General features: G+C 33.9%; 1 protein-coding gene across 1 annotated transcript in view; it reads left to right on the forward strand.

Moving 5' to 3' along the window:
- PKHD1L1 (PKHD1 like 1) overlaps positions 1–23,881 on the forward strand; it is a 159,678-nt gene that overhangs the window by 88,241 nt on the left and 47,556 nt on the right. The window contains exons 47-57 of the mRNA XM_032252007.1: positions 2,115–2,356; positions 4,262–4,398; positions 5,750–6,779; positions 8,103–8,294; positions 14,720–14,871; positions 15,804–15,963; positions 16,522–16,693; positions 19,420–19,508; positions 19,855–20,003; positions 21,284–21,413; positions 22,805–22,923. Coding sequence (XP_032107898.1) covers positions 2,115–2,356; positions 4,262–4,398; positions 5,750–6,779; positions 8,103–8,294; positions 14,720–14,871; positions 15,804–15,963; positions 16,522–16,693; positions 19,420–19,508; positions 19,855–20,003; positions 21,284–21,413; positions 22,805–22,923 — 2,572 coding nt within the window. The remainder of the gene's footprint in view (positions 1–2,114; positions 2,357–4,261; positions 4,399–5,749; positions 6,780–8,102; positions 8,295–14,719; positions 14,872–15,803; positions 15,964–16,521; positions 16,694–19,419; positions 19,509–19,854; positions 20,004–21,283; positions 21,414–22,804; positions 22,924–23,881) is intronic.

Raw genomic sequence — 23,881 nt, forward strand, 5'->3', positions numbered from 1 at the left:
TTGATAAATCCCGTTTGAGAGTTTGCAAAGCCAGTGATTAAGAAAATGCGTTTAAAAGTCAGTTTGCCTATGTCCAGCTCCCGGCAATACCACTTATCAGCTCTGTAGTTGTATTATTTTACCTCTCTGTGCTTCAGTAAAATTGGAATGCAATTAGGAAGGATTACATTAGTTAATATGTATAAAGGAGGAAAAGTAGAACTTGGCTCAAACTAAGTGCTTATTACGCTTAGTGTTGTTATATTACAACAAAGGAAGGAAAGATGTGTTTAGGTACATATAACATATAAAAATGCTTTTCAGAACTACTTTCTAAAGAAATTATTGCATCATTTGAATCGAAGAAAATTCAATAGGCTAAGCTAAAGCCTTTTTGCATGTCACCTGTGAGATTTTGTACCATTGGTTCACCTTTATCTCTAAGCATCCTTAATCTCCACCTCTCCCTGCCCCCTCCCCAACAATTCCTTCCCTGCGTCTTTTGGAATGATTCTTGTCCCCATACACCCCCATGTTGATAAACAACTTTCTTCTCCTGTCTCCTGTATCATCTTTTTTTATCCTTTATGTTAAAGTTGTAAACTGCTTAAATATTATATGCTCATTTCTTCTACTTTATTTTCTTTTGTTTTCTTTCTTTAGATCCCTACATTCTAGTTTTCTTCTTCGAAAAGCTTTTTCAGTGACCTTCTAATTATCATCATTCTTTGTTCCCTTTGTATCACCAAGTTCTTTGGGTCTGCCCTTGACATGTCTCTCATCAGCTTTCTCTGCTCTCAGTTTGATTTAGATTCTCAGTCTCTCACACCTGGAATATCACATCATCTTCCTATTTGGGCTTCATTCCACTTTCTTCCCTGCATGAATTAATTCTGCATTAATTTGTTCAATCCGTCACAACCTGTTATTGAGTTGTGACAGGTGCTGCACTAAGTGCTCAGCATATAAAATAATTGCAATGGGTCTCATGCCTAGAAGAGCAGACAAGTCAGTGGAAGGGACAGAAAGGTAGATACCTCATAGGACTGCAGTGTGGTTGCTCTGAGCACTAACAGGGCTTTATGCAGAGTGTATTGAGAATGCAGAAGTAGGTTTGGGAAAGTTGAGAGAACTGCTTAGAATCGATTTCATACGTGGCACTGTCATTTGAACTGGCATTTAAAGGAGGAAAAGGATTTGCCGAGGGAAAGAAAGGTCAAAAGAAAATGTTGGGAAAACACAGAGGTAACTCCCTTAGGCTTACCTTTGTTAACAGCACCATTCACACTTTGGTAGATAATATACAATCAAGCATTGACACACTTGTCTTTTTAAAATCAGGGAAACATTCTACTTGGTATCCCCAGTGCTTAGTTCTATGCCTAAAATGCAGGTTAGACCCTCAATAAATGTTTGTTGAATGACTAAATGCATGAATATGTACATTATAGAACTGACAAATCCCTTCTGCTGTGGCTGAAATTTGGGATATATTTGGAGGAATGGTAAAAATGAGACCTCCTAAACTTCAACTAAATCATTTTTTTTCCCTGTTCAGGAACTTTCAGTGACTACCCTTTGTAAGGGTTCTCAACTTGTACATGGCTGACATTTCAGACCAGATAATCTTTGTTATCTTGGGGAAATCCTGTGTATTATGGAATCTAAAACACCCCTGGCCTCTACCTACTAGATGTCAGTAGCATCCCCCAATTATGACAACCAAAAATGTCTTCAGGCATTGCTAAAAGTTCCCTGGGAGGAATAAAAGCATCCTCAATTGAGAATGACTGAGTATAATCCTCCAAGTTATAAATGAATAGTTTTCCAAATACTTTTTATAAGCTAATGCAGTTCTAGAAACAAATGTAGAACTTGAAAAATATTTAATTGAATTGAATGTATATGTAAAATTTAGTTAATCAAGCAAGAATAAAATAATTTATTGAATATATTTGTAAAATTTAAGCAAGAATAAAATAATTTATTCTAATTTCTATTCAGAATATTATATGGCATAAAATAGTTTCTTATTTTGCAAAGAAGTTTTTAAAATGAATAAAACAAATATACCAAAACAATATATTATGTCAATATATATTAATTTTGAAAATTTTTTGTTAAAATTTTTGCAGGCACAGTCAAGGAGAGAATGAGAAAAGGACTATAGCATCTGTATCTGCTGATGGCATAACTGTAATACTAAGTAATCCACTAAATTACACACACTTAGGAATTACTGTCACACTCCCTGATGGAACTCTGTTTGAAGCAAGAGCAGAAGTTGGAATTCTTACAAGAAATATTTTAATAAGAGGATCTGATAATGTTGAGTGGAATAACAAAATTCCAGCATGTCCTGATGGATTTGACACAGGTAATTTTAGCAGCTCTCATTTAGTTGGTATAATTATGCCATATATTTTAAAAAACTAATTGGTTTATATTGAAATACATTATTTAAATGTATTTCATTATAAATATCATTAAATATAATTTAATGATATAAATCTTATACCATTAAATATATTATAAATATAATTAAATGTGGAAATCTGGAAATGCTGATAGTATTTGTAACATGAAGATATTTGAATATATTTAAGAAAAATGGTTAATGCTGACACTGTAATGGGAGAAACAAGTGTACTTGGATTCTGTTGATAAATTCTCTTCCTATACTTAGGGTTCATTATTATGTTTAGATTGGACCTTGATGATTAGTTTTACATATTCTCAGCAAGAAACTGCATTATTTAGATTTACTCAAAAAATATGGAGAATTATATTTGATAGTGATATAAAGATTCTGTTTAGCAAATCTTTGATTCATCAAGCCTTTTTCAATTTTTCAGAATTTGCAGTTTATCAGAACAGTGTGAGAGTGGATTTATTATGGAGTGATATTTAATTAAGTCCTAGACAGATGACGGATGGACAGAAAAATTAATAGATGGAATGATAGGGGTAAAAATCTATATAGATCTGAGCCAGTGGGGGTAGGCTAAGTCAGAGTTTTTCAGTGTCAGCACTGTTGGTATTTTGGCCCAGATAATTCTTTGCTGTGTGACACTGTCCTGTGCATCATGGGATGTTTAACAGTAACTTGGCGTCTACCAACTAAATTGTAGTAGTCTCTTCCAACAACTGTGACAACCAAAAGTGTTTCCAAACATTGCAAAAAAATTCCCTGGGGCAAAATTGGCCTCAGTTAAGAGCCACTGGACTAGGTTATACTCTATTATAAACAAGCCCAAAATTTAAAATATAAAATATTTCTCATTCATGCTACATGTGTCCCATGTGGGTCAACAGGAGGGTTCTTCTCATTATAATTGCCTTGGGATCCAGGCTTACGAAGGATCTATCTCAGCATGGACTTCTGTGATCTCTGAGGCAGGAGATGAGCTTGCTGGAGAGTAAAGCACTAGCAACTAGTTGCTTTGGTCTTGAAGTGACAGGTGTCTCTTCTACTCAAGGGTCATTGGTCAGAACTGATTCCATGGCTATGCCTAACTAACTTGAAGAGAGTGAGTTAATGTAAACCCCTGTATACCCAGAAGTAGAAAGGAAATAGATACTGGTGAACCTTAATGATGTTTATCACAGCTCTCAGATCTATAGCAGGAAGCATAATGCATCTTACAAGTCTCTATTAAATATTTTATGTAATCATTAATATCATTGCAAACCTATTAGTAGTTGAATAATAACTGATACAGCTTAAGTAATACCCTTTCCTTAAAGGGAAGTATAAGACAGACTCATGGAATTTGATGTCAAATGAGCTATGTTCTCATTCCAGTTTGTCTGCATCAAGTCTCACAATGTACATGAAACTTAGTTTCATCCTGTTTAGGTTAAGAATATTTTCTGTTCTATTTACTATAGTATTAAGAAGTCAGTAACATACTGCATACTCTCATGTTCTAGAAATATAAAATTGCATTGATTATGTTAATCCTCAAATCTCGGGGAAGGCTTCAGAAATAATAAAACTAAATACCATTATCAATATTCCCTTGACCATTCAAATATTTGTTTAGTATATTCTCTGAAAAATACTGTATAAGTACTTTAGGAAATGCAAAGTTGAATAAGACAATGTACCTACCTATCTTGCAATCTAAAAGAGGTAATGATAAGAATGCAAATAATTATGTTCTAGGATAGGTTGAGATGACATGTGAATCAAATGACACAGTTATGAGAAAAAATCTTCAATATAAGAGGGTTGTGAGATTTTTTTGATGATGATGATGCGTTAAACACTGTTTTAAAGGAGAATTTGCTACACAAACCTGCCTCCAAGGAAAGTTTGGAGAAGAAATAGGAAGTGACCAGTTTGGAGGCTGCATTATGTTTCATGCTCCTGTAGCTGGTGCTAACATGGTAACTGGGAGAATAGAATACGTAGAGGTGAGAGACATTATTGCTAAATCACAGGGGTTTGCTCATGGTTATCCATATGAGAAATGTCAATTGAGCTCCCGCTCTTTGTCAATGCTACTTATAATCTGGTAGGGGAGACAGATATCTAAGTAAACAATTTTAATACATTCATTTGATCATGCCAAAATTTTGTTTCTCAAATTTTCTCACACCCCCAAATCAAATTCATCAGTAATTCTATCTTTTCTACCCACAAAATGCTATATCCAGAATCCAGTCTATTTTCATACCTCCACCTGACCCTGGCTGAAGCCACCTGGACTGCTGTGATTTTCTCCTATCTGGTCTTCCTGCTACCACCTTGCTCTAATAGAGTCTCCACACTGCAGCCAAAATAAAATTTTAAAACCATAAATCAGATCTTGTTATACCCCTCTTCAAAGTCCTTCAATGGCTTCATAGTATACCTAAAATAACAAGTACAAGTCCACCCCATAGAAACCATGTGATCTGACTCGAGATGCCCTCTGACTTATCTCCTATGACCCTATGTCTTGCTCATGCCATGCTAGTCACAGAGGCTTCCTTATGTGTCTATGTCAAGCACATTCCTATCTCAGGTCCTTTGTACTTGGTTTTCATTCTACTTGGAATCCTCCTCCACCAAATACTTGTATGGCTCACACTCTTATTTCAGTCGGATCTTTTGACAAGTGCACATGTGTGCACACACACGAGCACACACACAGATACACTGGCATCCTCTGTATTAAATTATTAAATCACAGACCATTTGAAAGAATGTTCAGCAAAGTGATTGATAAGAACTCCAGCTCTAGAGTTAGACCAACTTGGGTTTAAATGGAACTTTGTAACCATAAACAAGATACTCAGCCTTTCTAAACTTTCATTTATTCATCTGTAAAATGAAGTCAATGGTAAGTGGCTACTTTAGGGGATTATGGCAAAGATTAGGATCATGCATGTAAAAAAGCACAATATCTGGCATACAGAAAACATTAAATAAATGTTTCTTATTATTACATAAGAATCAAAGTAAAAGAGAAAAAGAAGTCTTTTAAGAGGTTTTATTTTCTAAAACACAAAAGTTTACTAATAAACCAAGGCAAAAAGCAGAAGAGTCAAAGATGCCTTTTTTCATTCTTTTATTCATTTTGTAATAAGTCTGGTGTGTTATACATTGTATAAAACAAGGTCAGTTGGGGGTTGAATTACATTTTCAAGTGATAAACATAAACAATTTGAAAGAAATAAACATAGTAATAATTATATAAAATTTGAGATTTTTTTGAAACAAGAAATTATGAGCTCAATATCTGAGTTATTACTAAATAGCTGTGATTTCTGGGTTTAACAGGTATTCCACGCTGGCCAGGCTTTCCGGTTGGGGCGATATCCAATACATTGGCACCTGCTTGGGGATTTACACTTTAAATCTTATGTAAGAGGCTGTGCAATTCACCAGGCCTATAACAGAGCTGTTACTATCCATAACACACACCATCTTTTGGTTGAGAGAAATATTATATATGATATCAGGGGAGGAGCATTTTTTATAGAAGATGGTATTGAACATGGCAATATCCTCCAGTATAACTTGGCAATATTTGTACAGCAAAGTACCAGTCTTCTGAATGATGATGTGACTCCAGCTGCATTTTGGGTCACCAACCCGAACAATACCATACGACACAATGCTGTTGCTGGTGGCACTCACTTTGGTTTTTGGTACCGGATGAACAACCACCCTGATGGGCCATCCTATGACAGAAACATTTGTCAAAAAAGAGTTCCCCTTGGAGAATTTTTTAACAATACTGTCCATTCTCAAGGTTGGTTTGGAATGTGGATTTTTGAGGAATATTTCCCCATGCAAACAGGATCTTGTACATCCACAGTTCCTGTGCCTGCAAAATTTAACTCATTTACTGCTTGGAATTGTCAAAAAGGAGCTGAATGGGTCAATGGAGGTGCCCTTCAGTTCCATAACTTTGTGATGGTGAATAACTATGAGGCTGGAATCGAGACTAAGAGGATCCTGGCTCCTTATGTTGGAGGATGGGGTGAAACCAATGGAGCAATGATTAAAAATTCAAAAATAGTTGGCCATCTTGATGAACTGGGAACGGGGTCTGCATTTTGCACTAGAAAAGGCCTGGTTCTCCCATTCAGTGAAGGCTTGACTGTATCTTCTGTGCACTTTATAAACTTTGACCATCCCAACTGTGTAGCTTTGGGAGTAACATCCATCTCTGGAGTTTGTAATGACAGATGTGGCGGCTGGAGTGCAAAGTTTGTTGACATCCAATATTTTCACACACCAAACAAGGCTGGCTTTCGCTGGGAACATGAAATGGTATTGATCGATGTTGATGGCTCACTTACAGGTAATGTTATTTTTAAATTTGTGCTAAAAATCCATTGGAAATATGTTTGTGTTAGCGCAGAGTTGAATTGTTAAAGCAGACTTATGTGCATATAGATCTTACACAATACCAAACTTGACTAATAATTTAAATGACAGAGGCAAGCTCTAGGCACAGATGAGATTCTTTTCTGGAAGAGCCCAACCTGTCAGAGACAGCCTCCAAATATGTACTTTTTCTCCTGCATTAGCACATTGATTTTAAATTAACAGAAAATTTGGGGCGATATTCATGAAAACATTGATCACAAAAGGAAGCCATTTCAGTTTTAGAATGCCTCCATATTATACTCAGTTAATTGCACAGATAAGAAACTGCTTATATGAATACCCTAATTCTCCAGTCAGTTATGCTCTGGAAACATATAAATTGCAGATTTATTTACAAAAGCACTGTAGACAGACTCGATCTATCCTTGTGAAAATACTTTTAAGAGAATAAATAAGTCACAAACCTGCTGTGAACCCTTTTCTTCCAATCTAAATTCTAAATTTCTAATTTTATCAAAGAATACCAAAAAAGAACAAAATTCAATATACATTGTAGGTTAATTTTTTTTAGCATTTCAAGTTCAGAGTATGTCACATTTTCAAAGTTCATAAATATTCATGATTTCTAGAATTTAGCGTCTTTACAATTTGTAAATTATAAAAATCTGTCTAAATAAGATAGCAAGGATATGTGCCTCATCCTTTTGAGTCAATTGACAGGTAAACCTATAGATAGTTATGATTTGCTTTTGAAAGACTCTGAAGGATGAAAAAAAGATTCATCTCAAAATTCAAACACAAAACTTGAATTTTCAACCACAGTTGTTAACTTCTGTCTCAAGTATAATTGTGGCTTTGAAGAGGGAGAACGTTTGGATGCTTTTGATATATAAAGCTTTGTGTAATGTTTATTGATTTACTTAATTCAGTTTAGGTTTTTAATATTAATTGGTAGTCTACTAGTTTCGAGTAAAGGCTTTTTGGTCATAACACCTGGATTTAAATTCTTTGTGTCCTTGAATAGGCTACTCATCCCACTTCCTCTCTCCAACTTTGACTCTCATGGGTACTTCAGACCCTGTGTTTCCGCTAAATCCACAATAAGGTACTGACCAAAGAACCACTAGAAAGCTTCTGTATGAGATCCCCTTGCTCCATGCAAACAAACAAACAAAAAATTACCCAGACCTTTAGATTTTATTAATGGTACTATGGGTCACAATTCCGAATATTGTAGACCCTTTTATGTCTCCTAATGTGAAATAAAAACCTATTTTGTTTGTTTGTTTCCCAGGGCACAAAGGACATACCGTCATTCCACACAGCTCATTGCTAGACCCTTCTCATTGTACTCAGGAAGCTGAGTGGAGCATTGGGTTCCCTGGATCAGTCTGTGATGCTTCAGTCAGCTTTCACCGTTTAGCATTCAACAAGCCTTCTCCAGTATCTCTGCTTGAAAAGGATGTGGTTCTTTCAGACTCTTTTGGTAAGTGGAATATATTAGTTTAAACCACTAATTTAAATATATATTCCTAAAGTTTTGTCATGATCTTTTTGCATTGTTACTTGGTTGTTCAACCATTGCAAAAAGTATAGTATTTAGAATCCAAGCAGGAAACAAATAATACTCTCAGAGTAGGTGTTTGAGGAGCATCTACAAATGCAGAGGCCAGCACAATATACTGCTGATCAAGGAACCTCCAGACAATATTATGACAGAGAACAGGAAAGTTGGCATAGTCCTTGGAGCAAGTAAAAATGTAGTGTTCCTGCCACTCAAGGCAAATGTTTTTGATTATCCTTGCTGATTGAGATGGGATGAGGGAGCATTTACTAGGTTAATAGCTGTATACCAGGTACCAGGGATTGTGGATTTACTGATTTGTTCCAGTAAAGGTACAATACCTGGAACAACAAATATGTTTGAGGTCATTACCTGACTATGTTGCATTAATTTAATGTCATTGTTCATAATTCATCTGGCATTTGGACTAGCCAAACAAGCAAGCCAAGTTGGGATGTGGTGAAAATCCTGATCCTCACATTTCTTAAATCTTCGATCATGGCATTAATCTCTGCATTTCCTTCTCTCAAGGATTTAAACTTGCTTTTATTTGATTAAGGGGATGGCAAACATGGTTCCTAGAGTATCCACTTAATTCCTCTTACTGTATTTGACCCTATTCCATTAGTTGGGGAACCAGTGTGGGAATTCTGCCAATTACTAAGTCTATCTAGTCTCGCTCTACCTGACCTAACCTATCCTGACTGGCTCCTATCTATATCTTTCTTTATCATTCCATCCATCATCTCTCTAGAAATTATTAGTTTTCATATATCTATTTATAATGAATCTACTGAATATATACTGTTATGATGGACTGTGTATTCTGAAAAATGGAAAAAGCCTTGATAAATTAAAGATTTGCTAAACAAAATCTTTATATCATCATCAAATATGGTGTTTTTTTTTTTTTACATTTTCTGGATAAATCTAAATGATGCAGCTTCTTGACAACAAATTGGAAAACTGAAATAATCAAGGTCTAAACACATGATAAGGAATCATTAGTATAGAAAAAGAGTTTAATAACAGAATCTGAGTGCACTTATTTTTCCTCTTACAGCATCAATATTTACCATTTCTCATCAGTATTGCAATACTTTCATGTTACTTTAAAATGCTACCAATATTTTTGAATTTCCCCATTATATTTACAAAGTAGAGACTTGCCATTTAAAAATTTTAAACGATGTATCTCAATATAAACCAATTAAGATTTGAAAATATGTAGCAAAATTATACCAGCTACATGATAGCTGCTAAAATTACCTATGTCAAATCCATCAGAACATGCTGGAATTTTGTATTACACTGCATGTTGTCAGCTTCTCTCATGAAAACATTTCTTAGAAGAATTTCAGCTTCTGCCCTTGTTTCAAACTGAGCCAGTCTTTTAGATTTTATATATGATTCAGGAAGTTGGGTATTTCTGAATTTATAACATTATAGCTTTCTTGTCAAGTCTGTCTGTGCCCTTTGGTCTATTCCCTTCAAGAATTAAGATTTTTTTTTTTAATTTAGTCACTAAGCTGTGAATACCTAGAGGGCAAGATCTACAAATTTATCTTTCTGATACCACAAGATTCCACACAGAATGTTGTAAATATAAAGTACTCAGCAAGTGTTGAATTAAATGGAATTAGTTGTGATATGCAGACCAGATTGCAAATACTCAGACCATATTTTATATATCTGTTTCCACTATACATTCTGGAAATGAAGAAATAACCATAAGATGTACCCATGACTCTACTGGACTCACTGTGAGATTAAGTGAAGACTCATCCATCACTTGCCACTTGATAAGCCCCCACTCTGGCTGGTGGGCCACGTTGGCATGTTGGTATTGGTGACTTCGAGAATTTTTAGCATCAGTTTAGAGCCAGGATATAAGAATATGGAAGGTCTGGTTATTTTTATTTCCTTCGTATAATTGGTCACAGATTTCTTTCACTCAGTGGTGGGGCTTTTGGTCTGTGAATTGGCTTGGATCTAGAAAATAGAGAGTGAATTTCCACTTAGTTAGACTTCTGAGTTAGACTTCTGTTGTCTAAGACCTCTATTAGTTTTCTTCCTGTATGCACACCAAATATCACCTTAGTGTACTACTTATCTAATCTGTGTAATCTCAAGATCAATCAGCTATCACAGATTCCTGCAGGTCAGAACACTCTGATTAATCCTCTGCCCAGATGTTATTGTGCCAATTAGACCTACCTTTATATCTAATGGTTAAGCACTGACTCCTGCCACTTTTAGATTCCATTATTTTTACTGGGATCAGAAAAGCCAATTCCATGGCAGCATCCCCTATCAGCATTTTCAGCATTGAAAGAACAGCCACCATCAAACTTTTCAAAGGGCTAGTAAAGGGGGAAAATGCTATTTCCATTGCTAGCCTTGAAAAGATGAGGGGAAGGAACACTTATGTGGACCCAGAGACAGAGCTGTATGAAGAAGTCTGCCTGAAGAAGCTGTGCCCCTTGGTTGAGAGACACAAGGGCCCACCAAGATCCCCCTACATTCCCTAAGGGTGAGAGTCAGGGGAATAAATACTTCTCTTTCACCTTTCTCCTTCCCTGTCTTCTCCTTACTGTCTAAACCCAACTAGAAGCCAGGAGGCAAAGGAACAGGGTCGAGAGGGTGGAAAGTGTGTCTGCAGGAGAAAACATAAGTGTGCAGCACCACTTCCATCATTCATTATGATGATACAAGTTATTACATTTAATTTTAAAACATTCTTTCTAGTTTTTTTTCCCCTGTAAATTAAAAAGGTCATGTACCTGCTATCTGAGTAATAGCTATACCCACTGTCACAGTGTCTTAATAATATAAACCCAGAAACCACTGCTTTCATTCTGATAAATAGATGTCCAGAATGAAATGATGTTACTTAAACTTTTAAAGTCTGTGGTACAATACGATATTTTAAGCAAAATATCTATGAATATTTCTTCCAAATAAAAACTGAAACAAAAGTAACCAAAACATCAAAAGCAAATGAAGTTATTTTATCCAATAAAGTTACATTTTAGTATTTCCCATTACTATGTCATAGAATAGTTTCCCATTTAATCATTCTTTCACATGCTTTATGGTATACCTGTGAGTGAACTGAATATTATTAAAACATGATTTAAGGTATACATTTATGGAAAAGCAGAGATGTGCAACCTTACTAAGTAAATTACTTTAAATATACAACATGATAAAGTACATATTCTTTTAACTATTGATTTTTAAGAACTAATATTCAAATATCTAAGTCTCTAAGCTTTCTTTTTGTGGTCATTTTTAGTGGTGGTGAGAATTTTAGAAAGGAGCTTTTGTTTGCTTTGTTTAGATTCTGGTTTTTTGATTTAGGAGTCTGGTATTTCTGAATTTGTGACATTTTAGCTTTCTTGTCAAGTCTATCTGTGCCCTTTGGTCCATTCCCTTCAAGAGTTAAGATTTTTTATTTAGTTACTAAAATGTAAATACCTAGAGGGCAAGATCTACAAACTTATCACTCTGACACCACAACATTCAACACAGAACACTGCAAATAGTAACTACTCAGCAAGTGTTGACTTGAGTAGAATTAGTTGCAATACTCAGACCAGATTGCAAAGTAGAGAAAACACTATGCCAGGCATTTTACTTCTGGTCGTGAAAAAAAGGATCAACTTTATAGTAAAGTACATTTGGCTACTTTTATTTCCATTAAAGTCAAATAAAATTATTTACTTCTAAAAATTAAAAACAGAAAAAGAGGCTGGGCGCGGTGGCTCAAGCCTGTAATCCCAGCACTTTGGGAGGCCGAGGTGGGTGGATCACAAGGTCAAGAGATCAAGACCATCCTGGTCAACATGGTGAAACCCCGTCTCTACTAAAACTACAAAAAATTAGCTGGGCATGGTGGCGCGTGCCTGTAGTCCCAGCTACTCAGGAGGCTGAGGCAGGAGAATTGCCTGAACCCAGGAGGCGGAGGTTGCGGTGAGCCGAGATCGCGCCATTGCACTCCAGCCTGGGTAACAAGAGCGAAACTCCGTCTCAAAAAAATAAAAAAATAAAAAAATAAATAATAAATAAATAAAAACAGAAAAAGATAACTTGTCTTGATATCTTTGCTAAGTAAAACAAAGGTTTAAAAAGTACACTAGATTAGTGGGAAGTAACGGTTTGCTATAACTTTACATTTGTCCTTATATATCTTTATTAAAGCATCTCATGCATGATGGTATATCTTTATGTAAATATATGTATAAAGTTACAACAGATGGCAAATTAATTTAAGACACTTGCTCTTAATGATCCTATTTTTAAAAAATATCAACTTCAAAGAGTTTATATTTCTGTCCAAGACACTTAAAACCAACATACTTGAAATGAATGCAGCTTAAAAAATTAGGAAAAACACAACTTAGAAAAATGGAAATTACTTTTACTTATGAAACTGAATTATTAAGGAATGTCAGGTTAAAGTGTAATCCCAAGCATCAGAAAACTTTAGTGGAGGCTGGATGCGGTGGCTCATGCCTGTAATCCTAGCACTTTGGGAGGCTAAGGTGGGCAGATCACTTGAGGTCAGGAGTTTGAAACCCGCCTGACCAACATGGTGAAACCCAGTCTGTACTAAAAATACTAGAAAAATTAGCCAGCCATGGTGGCACATGCCTGTAATCCCATCTACTTGGGGGGCTGAGGCTGAAGAATTGCTTGAATTCAGGAGGTGGAAGTTGCAGTAAGCCGAGATCATGCCACTGCACCCCAGCCTGAGCGACAGAGCGAGACTCCATCTCAAAAAATAAAAAATAAAAAAATAAAACTTCAGTGGAGTTTAGTTCTGCAAATCCAGGAGCAAATTCTAGAGGTTTTGGATGATTTTAATCAGCTCTTATATGTTAACCATTGCTTCACAACAGACCATCTAAAAACTCAATATCACAAGCCTAAAATCATTTCTTCTTATGTGTCCAGGGGCTGGGTTGATTGAAAAGCTGGGCTCACCTGGGAGGTTCTACTTCAATATAAGGCTTTGCTTCTTACCAAGGGCTAAGCTCAGGTAACTCCACAAGTGTTTGTTTCAGATGTCAGGCAAAGGGAGAACAATTACCTGAGGGAGGCATTTTTCTTCGTGACAACAGAGACTCAAGAAGTCAAGCCTCACTGAGCAAGCACTTTTCAAGCATTTGCTAGTGTCAGTTCTGCTAATGTCCTGTTGGCCAACATCAATGAAGCAAGGAATAGCACTTTGCCCTCAAGGAAAAGAGAAGAGTGGATATTTGCTGAACAATAATCCAGATAGTCACAGTTCTTTTCATACTTTTCAGGATTCTTTGGTAGTGTAAGTTCTGAGTGCCTCTGCTCATGAAGCTTTTAAAATTAATACTAACTCATAAAGCACAGACATTTATGAATTTGTTCTCCTATGAAATTAGAATTGTGTTTTGCCTTATTCTCAAAAGTAAATGAATGACAGTTATTTTATAATCTTGCTTCTGACTTCTGCCTCCTAAATTTTTAAAATAAGAGGTTGTTAATTAAACATAAAATCCAATCTGAGATGAAAAGTAAAGCAAGGGGAGAAAAATAGGGGCAAATAATGAAAGACCTTTTCTTTATATTGTAAGAGAACTTTTCAAATCTTCTGTTAAAGTTATCAGGCAGTCTCTCGTGACCAAAGCATTACTAAATTATATAGTTTTTCCAATAACAGGTAGTTCAAGTTCAAGGTTTGTATTCCTAAAATGTATATATCTTTGTCAGTGTTAAGTGATAGTTCTAGTTGTAGCCTTGTTCTTCAAGAACTTTCAATCAAAACTCCACTAAACTCAAACAAAATTATTTACTACTAAAAATTAATATGTGTTACACTGGTTTTAATTAGTTCCAAAGATATAGGAAGCTCTAATAAAGAATCAGAGCTTACATTTTTATATATTCTATATCAAGAATTCTGAATAACTAAGTTCTTAAAGAATAAAAATAAAATTATGTTTATATCAATATTTAAATAATTATTTTAATATATTTAGGCATTTTTATTTTAGCAGTTGTAATTTCATGATGTTTCAAATGTACCTTTCCCTAAGGAATATAGGCTCCGTCTCAAATCGAAATTCCAAGTTTGAAAGGATTTTACTTTCCAGTTGAATGTAATATTAATCATTTCAAGTCTTTAGTTAAACAAAGACATTTAGAACATAAGTAATGAAATGCCATATTAATCTCTTTAAAGACTTCCATAGACTAAACCAATATTTTGCTAAACCAACTAAAGTAAACCAACACTTGCACTTGTTTATAAATGGACGAGTTTATTAGAGGTAGAGATTACTATTATTTGCTTATTCTATGTTCTATAGGCACAAGCATTATTCCATTTCAGAAGAAACGACTGACTCATATGTCTGGATGGATGGCTCTGATTCCAAATGCAAATCACATTAACTGGTATTTTAAAGGTGTGGATCACATAACCAACATATCGTATACATCAACATTCTATGGATTTAAGGTAAAAATCCTCATACTTATTCACACACATTGTTAGGCCAGAAGGATCTTTCCTCACAAATTGATCTATTAAAATCCTGCACATTCTTTATGACCCACTCTGAACCTAAGAAGTAAGCCAAAAAAACTCTCATTTGAGAATCAGAAGTAAGCAATCTTTCTGCCACATTGCTGTAGTACTAAGCTTATTCTCCTGTCATTACTATCATGATAATAACTTTCCTTTATTGAGTGTTTATGATATCTCAGGTTAGCAGTTAAAGAATTTATTTTTATATTATGATATATATCAGACATACAGAAAATTATTTTTTAAAAAGACCAGTATCTAACTCTATCTAAATCTAACATTCTGTGAATATTTACTTTCTGATTTATAAAAGAAATAAAATATTATAGATAAAGTGAAATCCCTCTGTATTACTCTCATCTCATTCCCCATTCTCCATCTCTAATGGTAACCAGTATACTGAATTGGGTGTTTTCCATCTCATACATGTTCTTCCACTTATAGTACACATTTGTGCAGCATTATTTTAAATATTTTTAAACATTATAGAAATAAAATATTGTCTACAATTTTGTCTATTTTTAAAAAGAAATAAAATATTTTCTAAATATATGCATATATACACACATACACACATATACATATGTGTACATGCATATATACATATAGTATACATGTGTATACTTAATGTATGTATACACCCAAGAGAGAGAGAGAGATCCTTTCATTGCCTTAGTGACAGAACTAGCATTATTGTCATAGACGTGGAAAATGTTAACAAAATGGAAATGCAAGACAAAAAACAAACTAAAGCCAAAACTTTTAAATCTTAATATAGAGGCTAATTATTAAATGTCATTAAAATTAATGTACTATATGAAGAGTATTAACATACAAGTCACATTTTTCTACCAACATTTTAGGATGAAGACTATGTAATTATATCACATAACTTTACTCAAAATCCTGATATGTTTAATATTATTGATATGAGGAATGGTTCTTCAAATCCATTGAATTGGAATACTAGCAAGAATGGAGACTGGCACCTTGAAGCAAACACTAGTACTCTATATTACTTGGGTATGTATTGTTAGGCAGAAGTGATATTTTATCTAATGCTTTGTCTAAAGGATGAGAAAAATTGCTTAATAAGCAAATGTATTGTACAATACCTAATATATACAGGATCCAATAAATGTTTGCTGAATAGAAAAACTGGAGACAAAATTTATTCTCGAAAAGGTTTTGAGTTGAAATAAGAACTTTCATTCTAAGTTAGAGGTGACACCAACATGCTTACACATTGACAGTTTTATATCATGGACTTAGAGAAAATGAATACAGTGGAAGTTGGCATATGTTTTGTTTCCATTTTTATTATTTATTTGGAAAATTTAAATATTTTAAAATAAAATTTAATTAAATTATAAAAGCATTCATTCTTATAATGATATTTTGACTATGTATGTCTTTATAAAACATACTGTTTCAGAATTTCTCCACACCTCTACCATACATATGAATTATAATTCAAGTTACTACCTAAAGAAGATTTTTTCAAAATGCCATAATTTTGTTTACATTCAAGTAACAATTTGGTCACAATATTCATTTAAACCACTTTTACTTCATTTTCAGTGTCAGGAAGAAATGACCTTCAACAGAGTCAGCCCATTTCTGGGAACCTGGATCCTGATGTGAAAGACGTTGTTATTAATTTCCAAGCTTACTGTTGTATTCTCCAGGATTGCTTTCCTGTACATCCCCCATCAAGAAAACCAATGCCCAAGAAGCGACCAGCCACATATAAGTACATAGGTCTTTTGTAGTTAATATCCTTCAATACCTCTTGACATAATCCTTTTCACATGTCACTCCTGTGGGAAACAATGCCTTACTCCTGCACAATGTCTTGTAGCTTGCAAAATACTTTCACATTCACTGCTGTGCTTGAGCCTTACAAAAACCCAACTAAGAAAATGAAAAATTCTTACAAAAATTATGTATGAAAGTTACTGGTAACTTCACAGTTGCAGAATGTTAGATTTAGATTTAGATTATTAAACCTGGCCCAGCTTTCTTATTATATAGATGAGAAAGCTGACACCCAGTGAACATAGGCGCATTACCTGAGATTGCAGAGCTCACTGATGGCATATCCAATACAGCACTAGAAACTTGGTCTCCTCGTGAATCCAATGCTTTCTTAGCAGGTGCTGTCTCTAGAATAACTGTCACAGTCAAATCTTATAATATAACTTAGTTAATTTTCTTTCATATATATTTTAATTCTTCTAGTTAAAAATGATATTTCTCTCTTTGTAACTTAATGTAGCTCTTTTATTTCTCATGTGAAGCATTACTTTCTAACTTGTATTAGAGTAATTACCAGACATTATGGTACTAGTACATTTGTTACTAATTTTTAAGACCCTTAAAGCCACGATCCTGATTTGATTATATTTGCAAATGTTATGGACAATAATACTGATAAAAAATGATGACGATGCTAAAAACTAGCATTTAGTGGGCACTGAATAGCCCACTACTGTGTAATAGTAAAAATCAATGATATTTATTAGGTGAATTGCATTTCAAAATAGATACTGTAGTGGCCATTTGCCAAAAGAACAAAAATTGAATTTGTTTATTTATTCAACCATTAAAAAATATTTACTGAGTATCCACTATGTGGCAGGAATTTTGGATTCAGTTATGAACAACATAGATGTGATCTCTGATCTCACTACACTCATATTCAATACAAAGAGACAGATGACAAAACAAGCAAATAAACAAAAAAGTAAACAAGATAAAGTACGTAAGTGTGAGTTGCAATAAATATTATAAAAAGAATGAATATGGGGCTAGGACAGAGACCAATATGGCAGGGACAGTCTTTGGGTGGGGTGGTTAGGAACACCCACAGGGAGGGATTATTCCAACTGCAATCCAAAGGATGAGGAAGAGCTCGCTGAGTGAAGGGTGGGAGAGACCTAGGGAGCAACTTGTCCAGTTGCCCTGACATAGAAAGGGTGTGGCATGTCCAAGAACGGATAGAGAATCATTAAGGCTGGCCCTACTGAGCAGGAAAGAATGGCCTGGATATGGTTTTGGAAACAGACCACTTAGGCTATGCAGGTAGTAGTAAGAAATATGGAAACTTTTGAATGATTTTAAGCTGAGAAGCAACATGCTCTAAATTACATTTCAGTAAGACACCGCTTAGTATTCTGCAGAGTATGTATTACAGAAGGATAGTGGGGAAAGCAGGGGCTCCTAAAAAGGCCCTAGAGAACTAAGACATATAAACCATAAGGTTTTTGGCCAAAAAGCCCTTATGCATTCTAAGGTAAATGTAATTATTAAATATTTAACATTTATTATGACTACTATAACATATTTAGATTGGTCTAGGCCAGAATATGATAAAGGTAAACTATGATAAACTACACGTATATTCCATGATACAGTTTTTCTTTCTTCCCATGGTATGAATTTTCCTCACTGGAAATAGTTATAATTGGATTGATAATTTGTATTATTCAACTAGGTATGAATATACAAAACAAAACAGAATCTTGACCCAGAAGTTCTACCTCAGGATTAAAACAGAAAGTTCAAGCTAAGTAAATCAAATGCTTAGTTATGATCTTTGTTGATCATAACAATGGGAAATAATAAGAAGGGGAATGCATAACATGATTACTGATAGTGATAGTAATGGTAAGGATAAGAATGAAGGGTTATGATTGTTGAGAAAAGCTAGATACAATCAATTACCGAATGTGTGCAATGCTGGTCACATTATTTAGTTAGGTAGACAGAACCTTTTACAAACTCTTCATGGAAATTGTTTTGAGTACAAGTAAACCTTTAACCACTAAACTCTTTTTAAAACTCACTAAGATTATATTTTATAGCAGGATTTTTTATCAACAGTTTCCTTAGTAATATAAATGTTTAATAAGAATTAAACAAAGTGTATATTGGCCCATCTGTAGAATTTCAGGATTACTATCACAGAATGTTTAAATTTTTTACTGGATATGGAAAGCAGCCTGATTGTGAATGTTTTCCAGTGGGAAAATATCACCAATTGTATGATAATATCTTTTATAAAAACTTGCATCAAAAGGTAGTTTCTAGAAGGCATAGTGATGACAACTGAAGACCATTTGTCCTCCCAAGCACTTTACAAAATTATTTCAATTTAACCTAGCCTTCACTTTGGATACAGACCTGCCACCGCCATCCACAGCCCAGAGCTTAACCACATTGGTGCATCCTTGTCAATTCAGAGACAATTCTTCTACTCCTTTCTTCACAAAATCCAACCAGCTATATCCTTTACCTCTATTCCCCATGAAATAGTGCTGTGTGTCAAGGTATTTAAAAGGATGAAGCATGCATTTCTTTTTTCTTCTCCATCATGTAAAATCTTATAGGGAAATGGAATGGGTTTACATTTTAGACAAAATTAGGGTTTATCACAACAAGTAGTAATTCATGGAAGTATTTATCTTCTCTTTTCAGTTTATGGTCAAATGATTCTTTTTGGCAATCATCACGAGAAAATAATTATACTGTACCTCACCCAGGGGCAAATGTGATTATACCTGAAGGTAAATACATAAACACAAATGAATTGAATGCTTGCTTTTATGTAATATTAACACTATGGCAGGATAGATGTTACAGTAGTTAGGTTTCCACTTTAATGCAGCACACCTTGGGGAAAGAGCAAATGTGAAGTAGACTCTATTAATGCATTCCAGATACTAAACCTGGCCTTCTGGGGTTTATGTGGATTTAAACCTACTAACAAGAGCAGATTTTCTGGGAGGTATTATATGAAAAGACAGGTCATAAACTTACTCAAAACCAGGACTCACTGATAAGCTTGTCAATATTTTGCTATAGGCTGTAATCTATGCATTATGTTTTATTTCTTAAAGTATTGTTTTATAGGAATATGGATTGTAGCTGACATAGATATGCCATCAATGGAAAGACTCATTATTTGGGGGGTTCTAGAACTGGAAGATAGATATAACGTAGGAGCTGCAGAATCTTCTTACAGAGAAGTTGTTTTGAATGCTACCTACATATCACTGCAGGTAAGAGTGAGGGCCTTGTAGTTTATATCTTTATTAATCAAATTCTAAAATGTATATTTACTCAAATAATAAGAAGGAATTGGTGTGGATAAAAAACACAGCTGGCTCTCTAGCCCATTAAATGAGAGTCTCAAGTAAGTCCAATATATTTCTGATCTCCTTTAAATTATGGACTAAACATTTCTTAGGAATAGTTGTCTTGGGACTCTTGAGTCTGCGGTTAGCCCAGTTTCAATTCTGTACAGAATATCTGTGTCATTATGAGGTCAGCCTAAGCCAATGGCTTGTTCCAACAAAGAGTCCTAGGAATGCTGGAAAAATTAAAAGAATTTAAGCCTTTTGTTTTTTAAAGAAAACAAACAGTATTAAAAAAAACAAATGGACATAGATGGAATTATGATAGCAAGAGAAGATGAATAAAAATGTTGCTATTGTTTGGAACAATCCTCACATTCTCTTTTTAACCCCAAATGGTCTTGAACCTGTACCAGCTTAATCAGCTCGATTGTTTTGTTAGTCTTATAATATTGTTCATGAAAAAGAATAGCTTAGCCAAAAAGCTATTAAGCACCATTAAAAGAATAAGTAATTAGAAGCTTTTCTTTGAGGAAAGAACTAAAGTCCAGAAACTTGGTTATTTATATTTTAAAAGTGCATCATATTTTGATTAGAGGTATGGTTTAAGGTAAATTAAAGTTACAACTGAATCTTTACCTCATTGTTTTTTAGTTGGGTAACCATGAGTAAGCATTTGACCTCTTTCACCATTAGTTTTCTCACCTGTGAAATAAGGATAATAATACTAATTCATGAATTTAGTGTAAAGAAAGGTTAAGTGCTATACTGTATGTGAGGCCTTACACATTATGCCTGATATGGAGACAACAAGCATTTAATAATGGCTATTCACATTAACAATGATGGCTTATAAATGGCATAGATTGGATGTAAGTGTGAAGAGCATATTTTACCTATAGGATATTACATTCAAATACAGTATGGTCTGTTCAAACACCACTAATTTAGGTCTTATGAAATTTCAGTTTTAGGTCTAGTTCTGTCAGTAAGCAGATATTGAATTTAACCTTTGAAAAATCATTTAAACTACCTATCCAAAAGTAAAATTAAAGTCACTTCCAGTTATAATGCTGTTCTTATATAACAAAACTCATTCCTTTTTACTAGGGGAGTCTTCCAGTGACTTCTTAATTCCTTTTTTATGGGTGGAATTTTTGTCCTGGTTAATTTTTAAGTATTAACAATTTTCTGCTTCTTTTCAGGGAGGTAGATTAATTGGTGGCTGGGAAGATAACCCTTTTAAAGGAGACTTAAAGATTGTTCTTAGAGGAAATCATACTACCCAAGACTGGGCTCTTCCAGAAGGACCAAATCAAGGGTCAAAGGTCTTAGGTGTGTGTCTCCAGATAACAAAAGTGTCACATCTGTTTTGAGAATCTACTTTAAAATATATGGCACTAAAGTATCTATCAGTTCATAATGGAAAGTACTTTATCATAATGATAAGTACTTCTGATACAAAAGTATCAGAAGCTTTTACAGAAATTTATTTATATTAAAGGGTTAAAGAAGTAGCAGAGATTTTTAGAATTAAATCACATTTAACCAGATAAAAACATACATATATCTATTTTAAACCAAAATGTAATTTATTACAAAACTAACTTTAACAAATCTCTTTATATGTATATTATTTTTTCAATCTGGTTTTCTTCATACAGTTTTCTTTAAGCAATACTTTTCACATTTTAGTACTTTTCCCTAAAGGGTAACTTTCTTACACGTTATTCCATTTATATTACTAATAAATCATCTGTGGATCAGTTGACAATTACCCAATCACAGCTACTGCTGAGATTTAATTTCCCAGTTGCATTGGTGTACTATGCATATTCTTATTTGAGCCCAGAAAGCAAATGACTTTAAAGAGTTTAACCTGATCACAATTAAGAAATGATTTTATTCATGCTATTGCATATTTATTTAGGAGACACACATAAGTATGTTCTACCATTGTTTTACTGTACAGTTTCTAAAACTGATACCAAGTAAATAAGGATCTAAAAAAAAATTCTTGAGATCGAATTAACTCACCATTCACAAATGTCCTGAGGCAGACAAATTTAAGTTTAAAAAACATTATATGTTTTTGTTTCAAAAGTAACACTTTAAACAACATAGAACAATGTAAAGAGAACCTATTCGTAAAGAATATACATCTTCCTACTTCTACCTCCCTTAAGGACACTAGCATTAGTTTAAAAGTTTTTTGTGACTTCCTGTTTTTTATCTATGCCTATATTCATATTACACATACTGATTTGTGGTGATAGTATTGTTCCTTTCATAAAACATGGTCAAACTAAGTATATTATTATGTGATTTTCTTTTCTCAGTGAACATATTATGAAAATCTTTCCTGATCAAAAGTTACAGATAAATCTCTTTTATAGCCTATTACTCTACAGTATTAGTATATTAAACTTTATTCCATCCTTTTCTTATTGATGTACATTTGGATTAATTCCAGTTTCCTCATGTTTCTAAATATTGCTGTGGTAAGCATCTTCATTCATGTACCCTTGTATGCTGGCTTTAATTATGAACCAGATTTCTAGAAGTGGGTTAAAGAGTCAAAGTCTTCTTACATGGTTCCAAGCAGAGAACACCAATTTTTCTAAAATGTTTAATCACATAATAAAATATATCAATGAACATTTTCATCTTATACTAGCACCCAGCTCAGACGGTGTAGTGAATAGGAGTGTGCTTTTCTTTTTTAGGGGTGTTTGGTGAGCTGGATCTTCATGGAATTCCACGTTCAATATATAAAACTAAGCTCTCAGAAACTGCAGATGCAGGTTCTAAAATCCTGTCTCTGATGGATGCTGTGGATTGGCAGGTAAAGAAAGTAATTATGTGATAAAAAATGAATATACACAGTGGGTCGGCTGAAAAAAGTTTGTTTTATTCTTATGGGCATTCATGTGATTAACCAGATGAAAAATGTGTATTTTGTAATAAGCTTGCAAAAACTGACTGGATAGGAGGCATGTAAAAATTGTGGCTTCAATTGTCCTTCAGAATAATTGGAGAACATTGTGTGTGTGTGTGTGCATATATACATATGTATGTATATTTTACGTATATATTTTATAACTAATACATATTATGTATATACATTTTATGACATGTATATGATTTTAGTCACACAATACATGACATATATATTATGATATACAAACTAATATATATATAAGTCATAAACATGTATATACATAATGCATATTAGTCATATTTTATACCAATATATATTAGTCATAAAAATATGACCATTTTTGGATAAAATTATTACAAATTCTTGCAAAACAGAAAATGGAATTTAAAATGTTTTATTATCTTGATTACTTCTTCACTTCTAATTTATGATTTGAAAAGAAAACAAATTCTGACACCCAGTGATATCCAAATACTGCCTGTATTAAATGGGATTGTTTAATAAAGTATAAATGGTAGCAATTCTCATCTCCACTGTACTCATAGACAATGTGCAAGCCATAGAGTCCATATGTTTTACAAATACTTTTTTTAATGCCAAAAAATTAGAAAAATGGATGGATTTCTTCCCCAAGCTCCCAGATCTCAGCAAGTTCCTTTCTGGTGAGAACGAGCTTTAGAATCACAGAACAAAGAGAGCCTTAGTTTGAGCAAATCATCAAAACATATGGGTTTGCTCTCTTAGTGTAGTTTATAATTGGTAAATAGAAAGAGAGTTTATTCAGAAGTATTCTGATCTGTTTACAATATGTCTTTATTTGTTGTGGTTCTGGTGTGATTACTTTTTAAAGAGAGTAATTACA

This window comes from Sapajus apella, unplaced genomic scaffold, assembly GCF_009761245.1.
Source record: "Sapajus apella isolate SASKATOON/1434 unplaced genomic scaffold, GSC_monkey_1.0 scaffold3, whole genome shotgun sequence".
Classification (NCBI taxonomy): Eukaryota; Metazoa; Chordata; class Mammalia; order Primates; family Cebidae; genus Sapajus; species Sapajus apella.